Source organism: Lagopus leucura, unplaced genomic scaffold (assembly GCF_019238085.1).
Source record: "Lagopus leucura isolate 7727_CA_CO unplaced genomic scaffold, USGS_WTPT01 Super-Scaffold_73, whole genome shotgun sequence".
Lineage (NCBI taxonomy): Eukaryota > Metazoa > Chordata > Aves > Galliformes > Phasianidae > Lagopus > Lagopus leucura.
In genome coordinates, this window is record NW_024962252.1 from 93,653,758 (window position 1) to 93,666,249 (window position 12,492).

The 12,492-nt window shown below is 44.1% G+C and overlaps 1 protein-coding gene across 2 annotated transcripts; it reads right to left on the reverse strand.

Moving 5' to 3' along the window:
- Window positions 1-3,890: 3,890 nt before the first annotated feature.
- Window positions 3,891-12,101, reverse strand: YPEL5 (yippee like 5). Of its 2 annotated transcripts, XM_042894203.1 has the most exons (5): window positions 12,011-12,063; window positions 9,770-9,902; window positions 9,592-9,656; window positions 5,064-5,236; window positions 3,891-4,479 (listed from the first exon to the last, which is right to left on the reverse strand). In XM_042894203.1, exons 4-5 carry the CDS (start codon window positions 5,202-5,204, stop codon window positions 4,255-4,257), a joined length of 366 nt encoding a protein of 121 aa, XP_042750137.1. In that variant the 5' UTR covers window positions 5,205-5,236; window positions 9,592-9,656; window positions 9,770-9,902; window positions 12,011-12,063; the 3' UTR covers window positions 3,891-4,254. The 2 variants fall into 2 exon arrangements, with proteins under 2 accessions (XP_042750137.1, XP_042750131.1); XM_042894197.1 differs by lacking the exons at window positions 9,592-9,656; window positions 9,770-9,902 and having other exon boundaries at window positions 12,011-12,101.
- Between the last annotated feature and the right edge of the window lie 391 nt (window positions 12,102-12,492).

The following is a 12,492-nucleotide window of genomic DNA, read 5'->3' on the forward strand; positions in this document are numbered from 1 at the left end:
GGACAAAGCAAAAATCCCTGGTGTACATTTCAGTGAGTTCTAGAAGTGAACATCAGTGTATGTTGATGCTAGGCATCACACATCTCTCTCACAGACTGAGTCAGAACATAAGGTCTGAGAACTTCTCTGCCCCACCTGTCTGACCCTCTCACATACTTAGGAAATAAATAGCATAGTTTGTTCCTTCTCTTTTGAAGAATGCATTTCTGATAACACTGAATGCTTCAGATAACAAGAACAAAAACAGAGCTTGCTTCGAAGCTTCATTCACCCAAACAGAAAGGTCAGAAACTCCACTCTGGTTCTTCTTTCCTTCCTGTTACGGGGTTCAATGAGGTCTCAAGAGAAACAGAACTTAAATTCAGCATCACTCACTGTTTTTCAGGGGACCTTAGGATCTCCACAATGCCCAAGGTTCACTTTCCCGGAATCCCAAACACCAGCATTTTCCTTCCTCTTTTATCCTTCCAGCAAGGTCCTTACAGAGCAAAAGGCTATGCTAGGCTGCCAGCAGATTTACCAGCAACAACCAGAAGACAGACAGGCAAAGACCAAATTTCTCCCCTTATTTCTTACCCCTTACACCAAAAAAGACATAGAAAGAGAAATCCTTATGCCAGAGTGAAGTGTATAATGGGAAGTAACAACGAAAATAAGAATGCATTATGCCATTTCATCTATAGCTTATGAAGAAAGGCGTATCTAAATCACATAGCTCTTCAAAGCCCTATGAAAACAGGGTCTAGAAACATAGAATCATTAGGATTGGAAAAGACCACTATGATCACCCAGTCCAACCATCAACCCGTTGTCCAACGGAGAGCAATCCTAATCAGTGTTCTAAGCAAGCAAGCAAGGGAAATCTGAAATGTTTCACCCCTAACAAGTACAAGGGAGTACAAAGTACAAAGCCTCAAGATCCCCAAGGAACCCAGTTTGAGTGGACTTCCACCATTGTTCTGTTAAAGGAGTGAATGGAGGCCTGAGAAGGAAACACAACACAGTATTTCTGGTTTTACATGTTGCTGCAACATCACAGCTGATGTTCTCTTCCTATTAAAAAGTTTGCCCAATAAGAAGCAGCCTATGCCAGCCTGCTCACAGCCCAGTGTCACGCTGCTTTTTCTCACTCATGGATACATGTGCCATCTCAAGAATGATTTTGAATATCCATAGAAAACCTAATTAAAATGCTTTTTCAGTCCACAAACACAACATCCAAACTTTTCATCTTCCCCAAGCTGTGTCCTGCTGAAACAGCAGTCAGCAACCTTGGGGTAAACCTAAACAGCAACTACAGGATGAAATGGTAGCAAAAGCTACGGCACCATTGCTAGCCCAAGCTGAAGCCTAAGCTTCTGCCCAAACTAAAGACTCAAAGTATCAATCCCAAGGTCTTCATTCATACACAGTGGGATTACAGTGTGCTGCCACCATCCCTCATGTGGCAATATAAGGCTAATGACCTATTACAAAATAACAACTACAGACAAACAACATCTTCTCTGTTGCTGGCTGTGCTGTAACTAATCACCTCGTCCCCTATGTTATCTGCACTCACACACTAAGCATCTCAAGGAAGAAGTACCAAAATTTGAGGGGAAACACTCCCAGAGCCACCCAGGTGGCACAGATGGGAACAGCACATAGGTGGAAGGCAATCCAAAGCTTCTCAGATTCCATTTTAACACTGCAATGGACTCAAGTCTCATACGTTTTAATGAGTTCACCTCCACTGTGTTCTTCACATCATAGAGCTCAGGAAAAGCCATCTTTAACATCTCAGTTTAACACTGTACCAAAGTGCAGAAGCCTTGTTCTAAGTCCAAATAAGCCCTAGGCTGCATTGCACCACTGTAGTGATCTCCCACCTTGGTTCTTCAGCTAGTTTCTGAGTCTGACCAGCTGCTAATGCAGAAAGCTTCTCCCTAACATTTGCACACAACATATGCACAAACAATTCCAGATACACAGACACCCAATTATTCAATTCCTAAGCCATTTAGTAAGCTAAAGCTCTACGTTTCTTGCAGAAATTGGACTTCTGCTTAGCTTGCTGGTTTTCCAAAGACAGAAACAGAAGTATATCATCCAGAATTCCATTACATGATAAATTTCCTGTATTTTTTTCTTTAACAGCAATAAATTGAAGGCTTTCTAGAGTCCAAATGATATGCCTGAAGCACTACTTAGCACTTCCAAAACCCAACCATATGCTCTTTTGCAACCCATTCAGGGAAATGCTCACCTATAGCTTATCACCATGCTGAAGAAACTCAATTTACTCAATTGAGGGAAACAAAGACAGGTTACAACATTCACTTGACAGACTCCGAGCAAATAAAACAACTGAAAAAGAATAGCAAATACCAATTCAGGACAAAACATACTTTATTGTACTGTAATGCCAGAAGTACAAGAAAAGTACTGCAGAGAACCATGCTAATGGGACTTCTGGGGTTTGTGAAAGACAGAAAAAAACCCGAGATAATGGGGCACTACTGTACTCAGTGCAAAAACTGATTTGAGGCACAAGTACACTACTGTTTAAGCAGCTTGATTCAAGCACAGCTCTGGTATGTGATCTACTCTGTTTTCCTTCTATATAACATTTCTATAATAAAGCTACTTTTACATCAAGTAGGCAGCAAATTCAAGTCAGGGGTGTCCAAATTGCCAAAAAGCAACCCCAAAAAATTAAAAATACTCTGCATAGTCAGCCTCCCATTTTAGTTTCAGATATGGAGCTGCAGCTAGTGAAGAAGTCACTCTGAAGGGCAAGAGGCCAGATCTATTTGTTTCTCCCTGTACACCTGTGGGTTATCTATTTCACTTTGACCACAATTTACCCAATATGAAAAAAAATAAACACATCTTTGATGATGAATCATACATATCTAACATTCAGAATCATTGCAGCCCTTGAGATCTCAACTTATGGCTTAAGACAATGAAAGTGTTTGGGCACCCTTGAGCTAAACCAACAAAGAGCATTTTTGCTACCAGGCAAGCAAGATCACTGTTTTAAACAGAGCTGACCTCTACAAGAAAGCAGGAACCCAAGTCACTAGGTACTACTAGGCGACATGTAATGCTGCCCAGAAAGATAAAAACGTGAACACCACAACGAAAAGAGTTCAACTAAGTTGAAAGAGTTTCACCACCAGAAGCGGCATTTGAAAACAAGCTGTTCAGTTAAATCTTTTCACAAGATGCAGATTGTAGAACTGGATGCATGAACAAACATGCTGGCAGTCTTCTTTTACACAGCAGCTGTGTTTAACATAGGAAGTTCTGGGTTTGAAGAAAGCCACTTGAAGAATTAAGGTTTGCAATTGCCCGTCTACTTAATGAGATTAGTAGAGAAACAAAAAATTTACTGCCAAAACAGGAGTTTCTCAGTGGATCCTTATCATTACAAACACAGCTTTTGTTTTGTAAGCAACGCAAGACTAAACAGACAACTACTTTATTATTATTATGGGTATAAGTCACATCTGTTAAAATTAAAAAAAAAAAAGAAAGCCAAGCAGTTTTGCCCTATTTCAAAAATAGTTTCCAATCAATACCAGTTTATGGTGACCGGGACTTCACAAATAAACAAGGAATGGTGACATCTTTGGGTCAAGAATGACAAGAAATAATGGGCTCTGTGCTACCAATCAACCTCAACAAGAATATGGCACAAGGGCCAGCCCAAGCTGTACCAACACTGAACCTTTAGCACTCGGCACAAATTCGGATCTCTTCACTTTAGCTAGCAAATCAGGTGAAAAGATTGAGTAGAAAAAAAAGTAGCTAAAATCTTATGCCAAAAATTGGAATATACTTTTAAAAAAACACCTGTAATTTTAAAATAACTTTACGCTGACATCAGTTTGTGCAAACTAAAAAAAAAAAAACCAAACAAAAACAACCATTGATCTCTCTCTAACAAAAGAAAAATTCTTCCAACATTTTCCTTTTAGCTCACTGTATCTGCAGATACTGTCTCAGATTTAACAGATGGAAATGCAAGAGAGAAAAACCTTACAGCAACTGAAAAACAATCTTTCTACAAACAGCTGCTGGAGGGAAAGTAAAATATAAAGGAACAAAGAAAGGAAGGTTCCATCTGAAATACTCTCACAATCTTTCCCACTCTGTAGTCCATGAATCCGACTCTGATGCTAAGGTGACAGTGTATGTAAGCAGATTTTTTTGTTGATTTTATTACTTTAAGTTTCAAATGAAGAGAACCTGAGAGAAGCCTCTTCAGGAATTGTCAGATGGAACATGCTCCTCAAATCCTTCGCTCTCTCGGACCAAAGCTCTTTCCAGGATAACACGGCCTTCCTTGTAGCGCTGGCTGTCTTCAGTGGCAAATTCATAGATCCAGCCCAGTTTGCTGTTGCAGTTCTTGCAGCTCACGTCTCGAACCATGTGGCGGCCAGTGAGCATGACCCGATCCTGAACTTCGCTGTACTGCAGATTTACCACCTGATACAGATGTACAGAAAATAAGGAATAGAAAGAATTAGTCTAGTTTCAAACAGAGCGAAGTTTGAAAACAATAGGCATGACTCTCAGTGCTTTAAAAGCAAAGAGCTTGTGGCACTTGAAAGCTCAAGTGCAATAGTCTGTAGCCCTACCTGCCTAGAAGAGGTAATGCTTTTGAAGATGTATTTCTCAAGGATGTACAACCATTGCTGCTTAACTGACAGGCATGAAATTCTTTCATAAGGAGTCCATGAGTGCAGAGTACCTCGTTCAGCTTTGGGTGAAAGGGCCTCAGTGAGCACAACTAACCGAGATTGGACCACTTGTACTACATCTGCCTTATCTGTAGTAACTGATGTCACTGCTTCCACAAATCAGAATTAAAATAGTAAGGTGCGCTTCTTAAAAATCTTGGGATGCTTTTGAAATAATCATCTGAGAAAAAGAAAGGCTCTGTGGCTGAGGATACAGACAGGCTATACTTTTTTGCTAGCCATTACGAGTCAGTGCCAAGTGATGACAGATTCATTTCCCAGACAGTCATTCTTCTAAAGCAAATAGTTCACCCTCAGCTTCTTACCAACCTTGTTAAAAAGAAAGGCTCTCCCTGTGGCCCCTGTAAAGCGAGTGGAGATGAGCTCCGAACGATTGGTCAGAATGGTGTCACAGTTTGCACAGGAGAACAGGCGAGTGCCGCCAATGTGATCCAGAAAAATTCTTCCCATTTTTAGAGCTTATGTAAGTTAATAGTCAGGATCTGAAAGCAAGAAGAAAGATCACACACTTATAAAGAAAGCACTGCAGCAAACAAAATCAAAAGAAGTCCCACACACATCGCTGAACATTGCGCACATCACAACGACAGGCTGCCCCCATCCTTTCTCACCAGGTTAAGAAATATCAAACTTAACAAAAACAATAATCTCTTCTCTAAAAGTGACCACCTTACCAGTAAGATGGCACACACAGATACAAACTAATTACATTAAATAAGGGAAATATGAATGCAAGCCATTTAATACAGTGCAGATGTTTGCAGCCCAGTCCCTTACTGGACCATACAGTTGCTAAAACGAAAAGCTTCTACTTTTTCCCTGCTTTCTTTTCCTGTAATATGATGCTGAAATTCCATTCCAGTACACGTTCTCAACTACTCACCCACCTTAGTCAGCACTGGGAAATGAAGCACAGACAAGGACGTTGAGTCACCAAAACAATTATAGTGTAATCATCCCAAATCACTCCCCCTCCGCCTTTTATAAATACATTTCTCCTATGCTTTGCACATTTGTCATATACAGCCACACACTACCACCACCCAGGAGGTTTCTGTCTCCTGCTGGAGCAGACTGGGCTCCTGTACTTACCTCTATTAGCCATCTGAGCCTTCACACCAGGCAGCTTTAGGAACAAACACTTAAAGCTGTCTAATCTAAACACAAAACACTGCCATTTACACAAGCCCTTTCCAAAACATCATCCCTAAAATATGTGAGCAACTCCTCTGATCAGAGAAGAGCTTAAAAAGTGAGTAACACAGATTTGCAGACCTTTGTAGGCAGCGAAAATTAAAGCATCTTGGCAACTTATCAGACAGTCAAAAACTCAAATAATGAAGGATAACACAATAAAGGAACTAAATGAAGATGCTATTTTCATTTCAATTGCATAAAAGTTTAAGGACCAAACAAGTGAAATATGCCTCCACTTGTGCTTCAGAAAACAGGGCTTTGTATGGCCGTGCATAAAGAAACAGTGTAAGTAAATCTGACACACTGCAATACGAACACTGTTGGTGTTTCACATTTCAGAGCAGGAAACAATGTGCTGTTTATTAGGAAATTCATCAGATGTGCCCATCAAGTTGAGTATTTTATGCCATACGCTCTGGGAAGCACAAATACCTAAACTAAATCTATTTCAAGTTTAAGGGGTTAGCATTGAAGGAGGGGGAACGGCTTTACAAGGGTGGCTCGTGACAGGACAAGGGGGGATGGTTTTAAACTGAGATAGGGGAGGTTTAGGTTAGGTATTAGGAGGAAGTTTTTCCACACAGAGGGTGGTGAAGCACTGAAACAGGCTGCCAAAGAGGCTGTGGATGCCCCATCCCTGGAGGCATTCAAGGCCAGGCTGGATGTGGCTCTGGGCAGCCTGGTCTGCTGGTTGGTGACCCTGCACATAGCAGGGGGTTGAAACCAGATGATCATTGTGGTCCTTTTCAACCCAGGCTACTCTATGATAACATAGCATTCCATGTCTCATCTGAAGGACACGTGAACATTCAAAGCAATGGAATGACACTTTCCTTTATGGGTGATACAATGCTCACTGCTCTTCTTAGAAGAAGAGATGGAACAGGTTTTAAGTTTGATAAAACATTTTAGACATGGGAATGTAGTGATGCAACTCCTTATGACTCCACTCAAAACACAGCGTTTGCCTTCCATTTATTTAAGTATCAATCTACAGACAATAAGTGTAACTGATTAAGTAAGTATCAAAGTCTCCAGCCAGAAGAAACCACAAACACAAGCAATAAGAGCAACTGTGACAGATACGCCCATAAGGCACTTGGCCCAACTCCACCTACCATCCCTACCCATTCTGGATATCATTATTTCTATGCTGATTTTGTTGTGGATTAAAAACAGTTAGTTGACCAGAAGTTCCCACGGAAGAGGAATCAGAGTCCATAGAGGTGCTTTTTTCCTGAGGTAATGGCTGCAAGCAGCTGAAAGATACCTCATCAAGAAATGAAATGCTAATGAAGGTTCCAGTGGGACATGGATCCTAACTGAAAGACAAAGATGTATCCCATGGTAACACAAGGCTGCGGGAATCCCTGCTGAAGTTACAGCAGAATGTAACAGACCAACTGGTACTGGAAGAAAGCTCTCCAGGGCACGCTGCTTCGGAATGACTACACGTCTCTTTGAAAAGATAAACACGTGTCCAAGGTTAGAAAATGAACCTCGAAGATCTGCATCACAACAAAGCGGTCTCTTAGAAACATATTCAAAATTTAATGTAATCCTACTAGAATTTCTAACATTTAAAATATCCACTGGACTCATCCACCCCTCTGCAGATTTCATTTGAAAGAGCTAGAAACCCTCTAATTAGCCCCGTTTTGATCGTTACAGAATCTCAGCGACCTGATAAAGATCCAGCTGAAGACTGGTCACCTTGCATTACTCTTTACATTGCTGCTCACAGCTGTAAGAGGTAGAAAAGTTAGACAATGACTGCTGGCGAGGCAGTCTCCAATGCTGCATCTGATCACGAACTTTTATAGAGAATAAACAAGGAACTCCTTTTCTCTCCCATATAATTTAGAGAATTTCAACTTGGGCTCATTCCCCCATTCTCTTTATGACAATATACATACATACATATACAGTATATGACAGTATTCATTTGTAACACCAGCAAAGGTGGTACACGATGAGTATGCTGCTCTCCCCTTATCCAAGGCTCCTGAATTCTGGGGCATCTACTCTCTCTCTATACTGGAGAAAACAGCAGCAGCACAGCTGACCAAAGGAAAGCAATTTTCAGTTGGGAAAATGGAAACAGAGCACATGGAATCCTATTGAGAATGGAACTGGGACTTGTATACCTTATATACAAGCTGTGTACAAGGAAGTGTGATTTTCTTTTTCCTATAGTTTTCACTTTTCATACGAAAGATGTCAGCATCTATTTAGGATTACACATACACGAATGATTTGGAAAAAAGAAATCCCTACAGGCAGTGGAAGACTCGCTCTCTTAAAGAAAAAAAACAAAGAGTAACGAAACATTAAAACTTGAGTTCCTGCAATCAGGGGAAGGGCAAACACACAAGTGCGCTTACCCACTCATCTGCACTTTACCTTACAGATAGGGGAAATAACATCCATCTGTGCAGAGCCAGGCAATTTCCATTGCTGTTCACAACCTCAGAAAGCAACACTACTGTATCACACCAGTGCCATTATGCTAACCAGCAGAATTTGCAAAAGCAGCGGACAGAATTTCAGTTGTTTACAAAACCAAAGGATGAAGAGTTGATTCTATGCTTCTATGATGCTAAGAAATGCTTTTCGGCCTATGTTTCCTTCTTTAAAATCAAACTAAACATTCTTCATTGGATATGTGTCCATGATGAAGTCATTGCCATCCTGCCCTCATACAAATGACCCAAGACAAGTCATGACATTAAATTAACGGATCCAAAATAAAAGCAGCAGACTTATTTACTTTATATCCCATTAGTACCTGTCAAATCCACACAATTTAAAGAGCCGGGTACTTCTGTGAAGTGACAGCACTTCATGCTTAGTGTCCCAAGTCAGCACTCAGAACTCCACCAACTTGCACCCCTGAAAGCACCTTTAGAAGACTCAGAGTGACAGACAGCCTTACCTAGCTAGTGAGGTTTGTTGACAGCGCACTGCTGTGATGCTACAAACCTGGATATACATATCCTTAGTCAGAACATAAAACGTTTCCTGCCTGCGTGCTTCTCCCAGTAAGTGCATGGACAGACAGGAAACACGAGCGCTGTGGCTGTGTGCTATATGCATTCCTACTGCAGCGTGCTCCCACACTTCCACCTGTCTTTAAGTGTTGATTTTGACAACACTGAGCAACAGCTGTCAAAGAGCTGACATTTGACAGCTGAAATTTCACCACCATCTGTATGCAGAGCTCCAAACATTGGAAGCACTATGCAGCCGGTATTTGTGGTACCTAATCTGTATGCCTTCATAAATAATACAGAAATAATGGAAAGAGTTTTTTATTAACATTTTTAAAACTGACAGTCAGTGTTTTCTCATCTCAGAGTGCATCTCATGAAGACACAGGACCAGTGTTTGGGACAGCCAGCAGGCACACGCTGGACTGCGGATACTGCAGAAGCCTCAGTGCTGCTTCAGCACCATCTACCGCATCTCAGATCTGCAACAGAAAACAGCTGCTAGTTATACCAAGCTATGGCAGCCCCTCTTTCTCCGTTTGTCTAACTAACATCATTTGTCTTTGTATGATGAGCCAACAAGCACTCTACCTTGAGGAATGATGATGCATTCCCCTAGGCACATTATAACCTTCTGAAAAGGTACTTACTCTAGAACCATGCTTAAACTTCATCTTCTCATCTCAGGAACAGGCCTTAAGCTTCCTCTTCTCATCTCAAAGATGAACAGAAAAAAAACACTTAGCACAGCTACACAAGACTGCACACAAAAGAATCACTCGGTAAGGGAGAAAAAAACAACAACAACAACAAAAGCCTGTTCTTTACCTTCCCAGGTTTCTGCTGCTCACATGTGAGGGTGCATCAGAAAACAGTCTCCCAGCAGGTCCAAGATTTTGCAGTCTTCCAACATGACTTTTGTGACTGTTAAAGCAAGCAGGGCCTGGCCTCTGGCCTCTGCCTAGATGCACAATTCATTATCAGAAAGCACCATGTGTAGCCAAAAGCAAAAAGATGCAAACTCAAACAGTATGCTACATTCATTAGAACCGTTTTGCGACTCTAGAACTGTACAAAGAAGGTAACAGTCAAACTACCACAGAGGCTTTGGCAACATAACAAACACTGTGCCCAGACACAGTGCGTGGCACCCACCCACAACAAGGCACCTTGCCCCACAAAACTGTTTGGGCAAGTTATAGCAGTGTAATTTTCTATTGCAAACTGGCTTGTTCAGGTAAAGGGAAAGCTTCTCGTGCAGACACTGCACTTAAATATGCTAACATACATGATGCCGGTGTATGCAAACACTAAGACAGGATTTTGTTTCAAGTTTACAGATAGCAGAGGCACACAGATGGGTGCTGGTTCCTAACACAGCCCCCGTACCCCATTGTACCCCCCACAGTAACTTACATCATCACAATACTCTTGCCAGATAACATATATTGTATTATCTTACAAGTGGTACCAGATTCAGGCCAAGCTTCTTCCCCTCTACACAGGGCCCACAGATTAGTGACAGTTTCTGTCTCCTTGTTTTCCTGGTTACCTTCTCTCTTAATTCCTCAAGCGTTTTAAGAAATCTGTATTTCCTGGTTTAATAATAAATTTACTTTTACAGCAGGTATACAAAAAGACTTTTTGTCACTCCATCTACTCTACAACTTTCCGAAAATCAAACTAATTCAGACGTTCTCATAATCCTTAGTGTCAGCGCAGTACAAACCTTCACCAGAAGACAGCAATGGTTAAAACGAATCATACAAAAAAGATAAAATATATAGCATACCATGGTGAGAAGCCAACCTCCACCCAAACTACATCCACTGGCTGAAAGGTTGTCAATACTTCAAGGGCATCTCACCAACAAATTCTCACACCCTCTATGAAACTCCTAGGTAGAGGCTATGAAATGAAGACAACCTTGATACTAAATACTAATATATATATTTCACAACATTTTGTTTATTTATTTTTTAAGAGAAGCCTTTCCTAAGCGGGTTGTATAAGCAACAGCTGAGCAACTCAAGATTTCAACATAGGTCAAGTGATAGTAAACAAAGATGAACAACAACCTAAGCTTGGACAACACTACTTGAACTTGTGATCACTACCAGCAGAGGGAAAGCTAAACACATAAATACATATAAGTGCAGCTAGTCCGTCAGATAATAAGTGACAAATCTGTCGTTGTTGCCTCCCAAACCGGGTTTTAAGGTTTCTGGTGGGTAAGCACGGGCACACAGCCGAACCAGCCATGCCCACAGATTAAGGCACGGCACTGCGCAGCCCCGCCTGCAGCCGCTGCCACGCCAGAGGTGAGGGCAGCGCGGTGCCCCACAGGACAGGCGGACGGCAGCCTTCACCCTATTTCTTCGCCCATAGCACTCCACAGTCACCCAGCCCTTCCCAAACACGGTAAGCCCCCTCACTTTCCCAGCAGAAACCCAACCTACGCGATGCCACGCACCGCCGGACGAACTCTCCCCACAGCAACCCCCCTCCCCTCGGCGCCCCCAGGGGCAAATGGCTGAGCGGCGGGAAGCCCGCGCGTGCGCGGCGCGTCCGTTGCCCCCGCCGCACACAAAGCCCCTCGCGGGGGCGGGCCAGGCCGCCCGGCGTCACGTGACGGCGCATAGCCAATCGCCGCCGGCTCGGCCCCCGGCGCCGCCGCCGGGCGCCGCCGGCAGCGCAGGCAGCTCGACAACAAACAGAGCGAACAGCTGACGGGAGGCCCCGCCGCCGCGCCCGCCCCGCGGAGGGGCCGGCCGACGCGGCGAAGGGCAGGAACCGGCCGCGGAAAGTTGCCGCCGCCGTCCCGACGCGGAAGGCAGAGAAGTGGAACCGGTGGCCGAGCCGGACAGAAAGTTGTAGCCGCGGCAGAGAGGCGCTCGGTACCGGCCTCGGCCGGAGGGCCAGGAACGGGGCCCGGCGCTTTGTGTTGGAACAGGGAGGGCCGGTGCCGCTCAGTCCGGAGCCCTCGCTGAGGGCCGCCGCCGCCGTTTCCTCGGCCGCCCACCCGGCTTTCCCGAGCAGCTCGCGGCACCGCCCCCCGGCCCCGGTTACCTGACGGAGGGGAGCGGCAGCGGCGGCGGCTCCGTACCCGGTGTCTTCCTTCCCCCTCCCCTCACGGCTCCGACGCTCCGCCGCGTGGCCACGCCCCTCCCGCCGCGTCCGGCCACAGCGCCACGCCCCCGCGGCGGAGCCTGGGCTGAGGGCGGCGCCTGCGCGCTGTGAGGCGGCGGGCGCTGTGGTGATGGGCTGCGGGGCGGGAGCGGCCGTTGAGGGGGTCTTTTCCGACGTTGAGGAGTGTGCGAGGCGATCTCTCCGTGAAAGAGGGTTGTTAGAGCTCTTATTCCTCCTCGTCCTCCGGAGTCACGGGCAGAGATCAGAAGATTGGGGTCAGAGATGAGGAGGTCCCTCCATTCCCTCTGTAAAGGCAGATCTAGTTTCCCCTCACCCTCAATTTTAAAAGATTCTTAGGTACAACATTCCAGAGCATCTGAGAGCCATATCAGAGGAAGAACTCGATGTCCAAAGAGGGACTT

Excerpts from the sequence above, each read along its gene's own strand:
- YPEL5 (XM_042894197.1), bottom strand. The coding sequence starts at position 5,204 with ATGGGAAGAATTTTTCTGGATCACATTGGCGGCACTCGCCTGTTCTCC. Across the intron at positions 4,480-5,063 it reads GAGCCTTTCTTTTTAACAAG|GTGGTAAATCTGCAGTACAG; the intron begins GTTGGTAAGAAG and ends CATCTGTATCAG.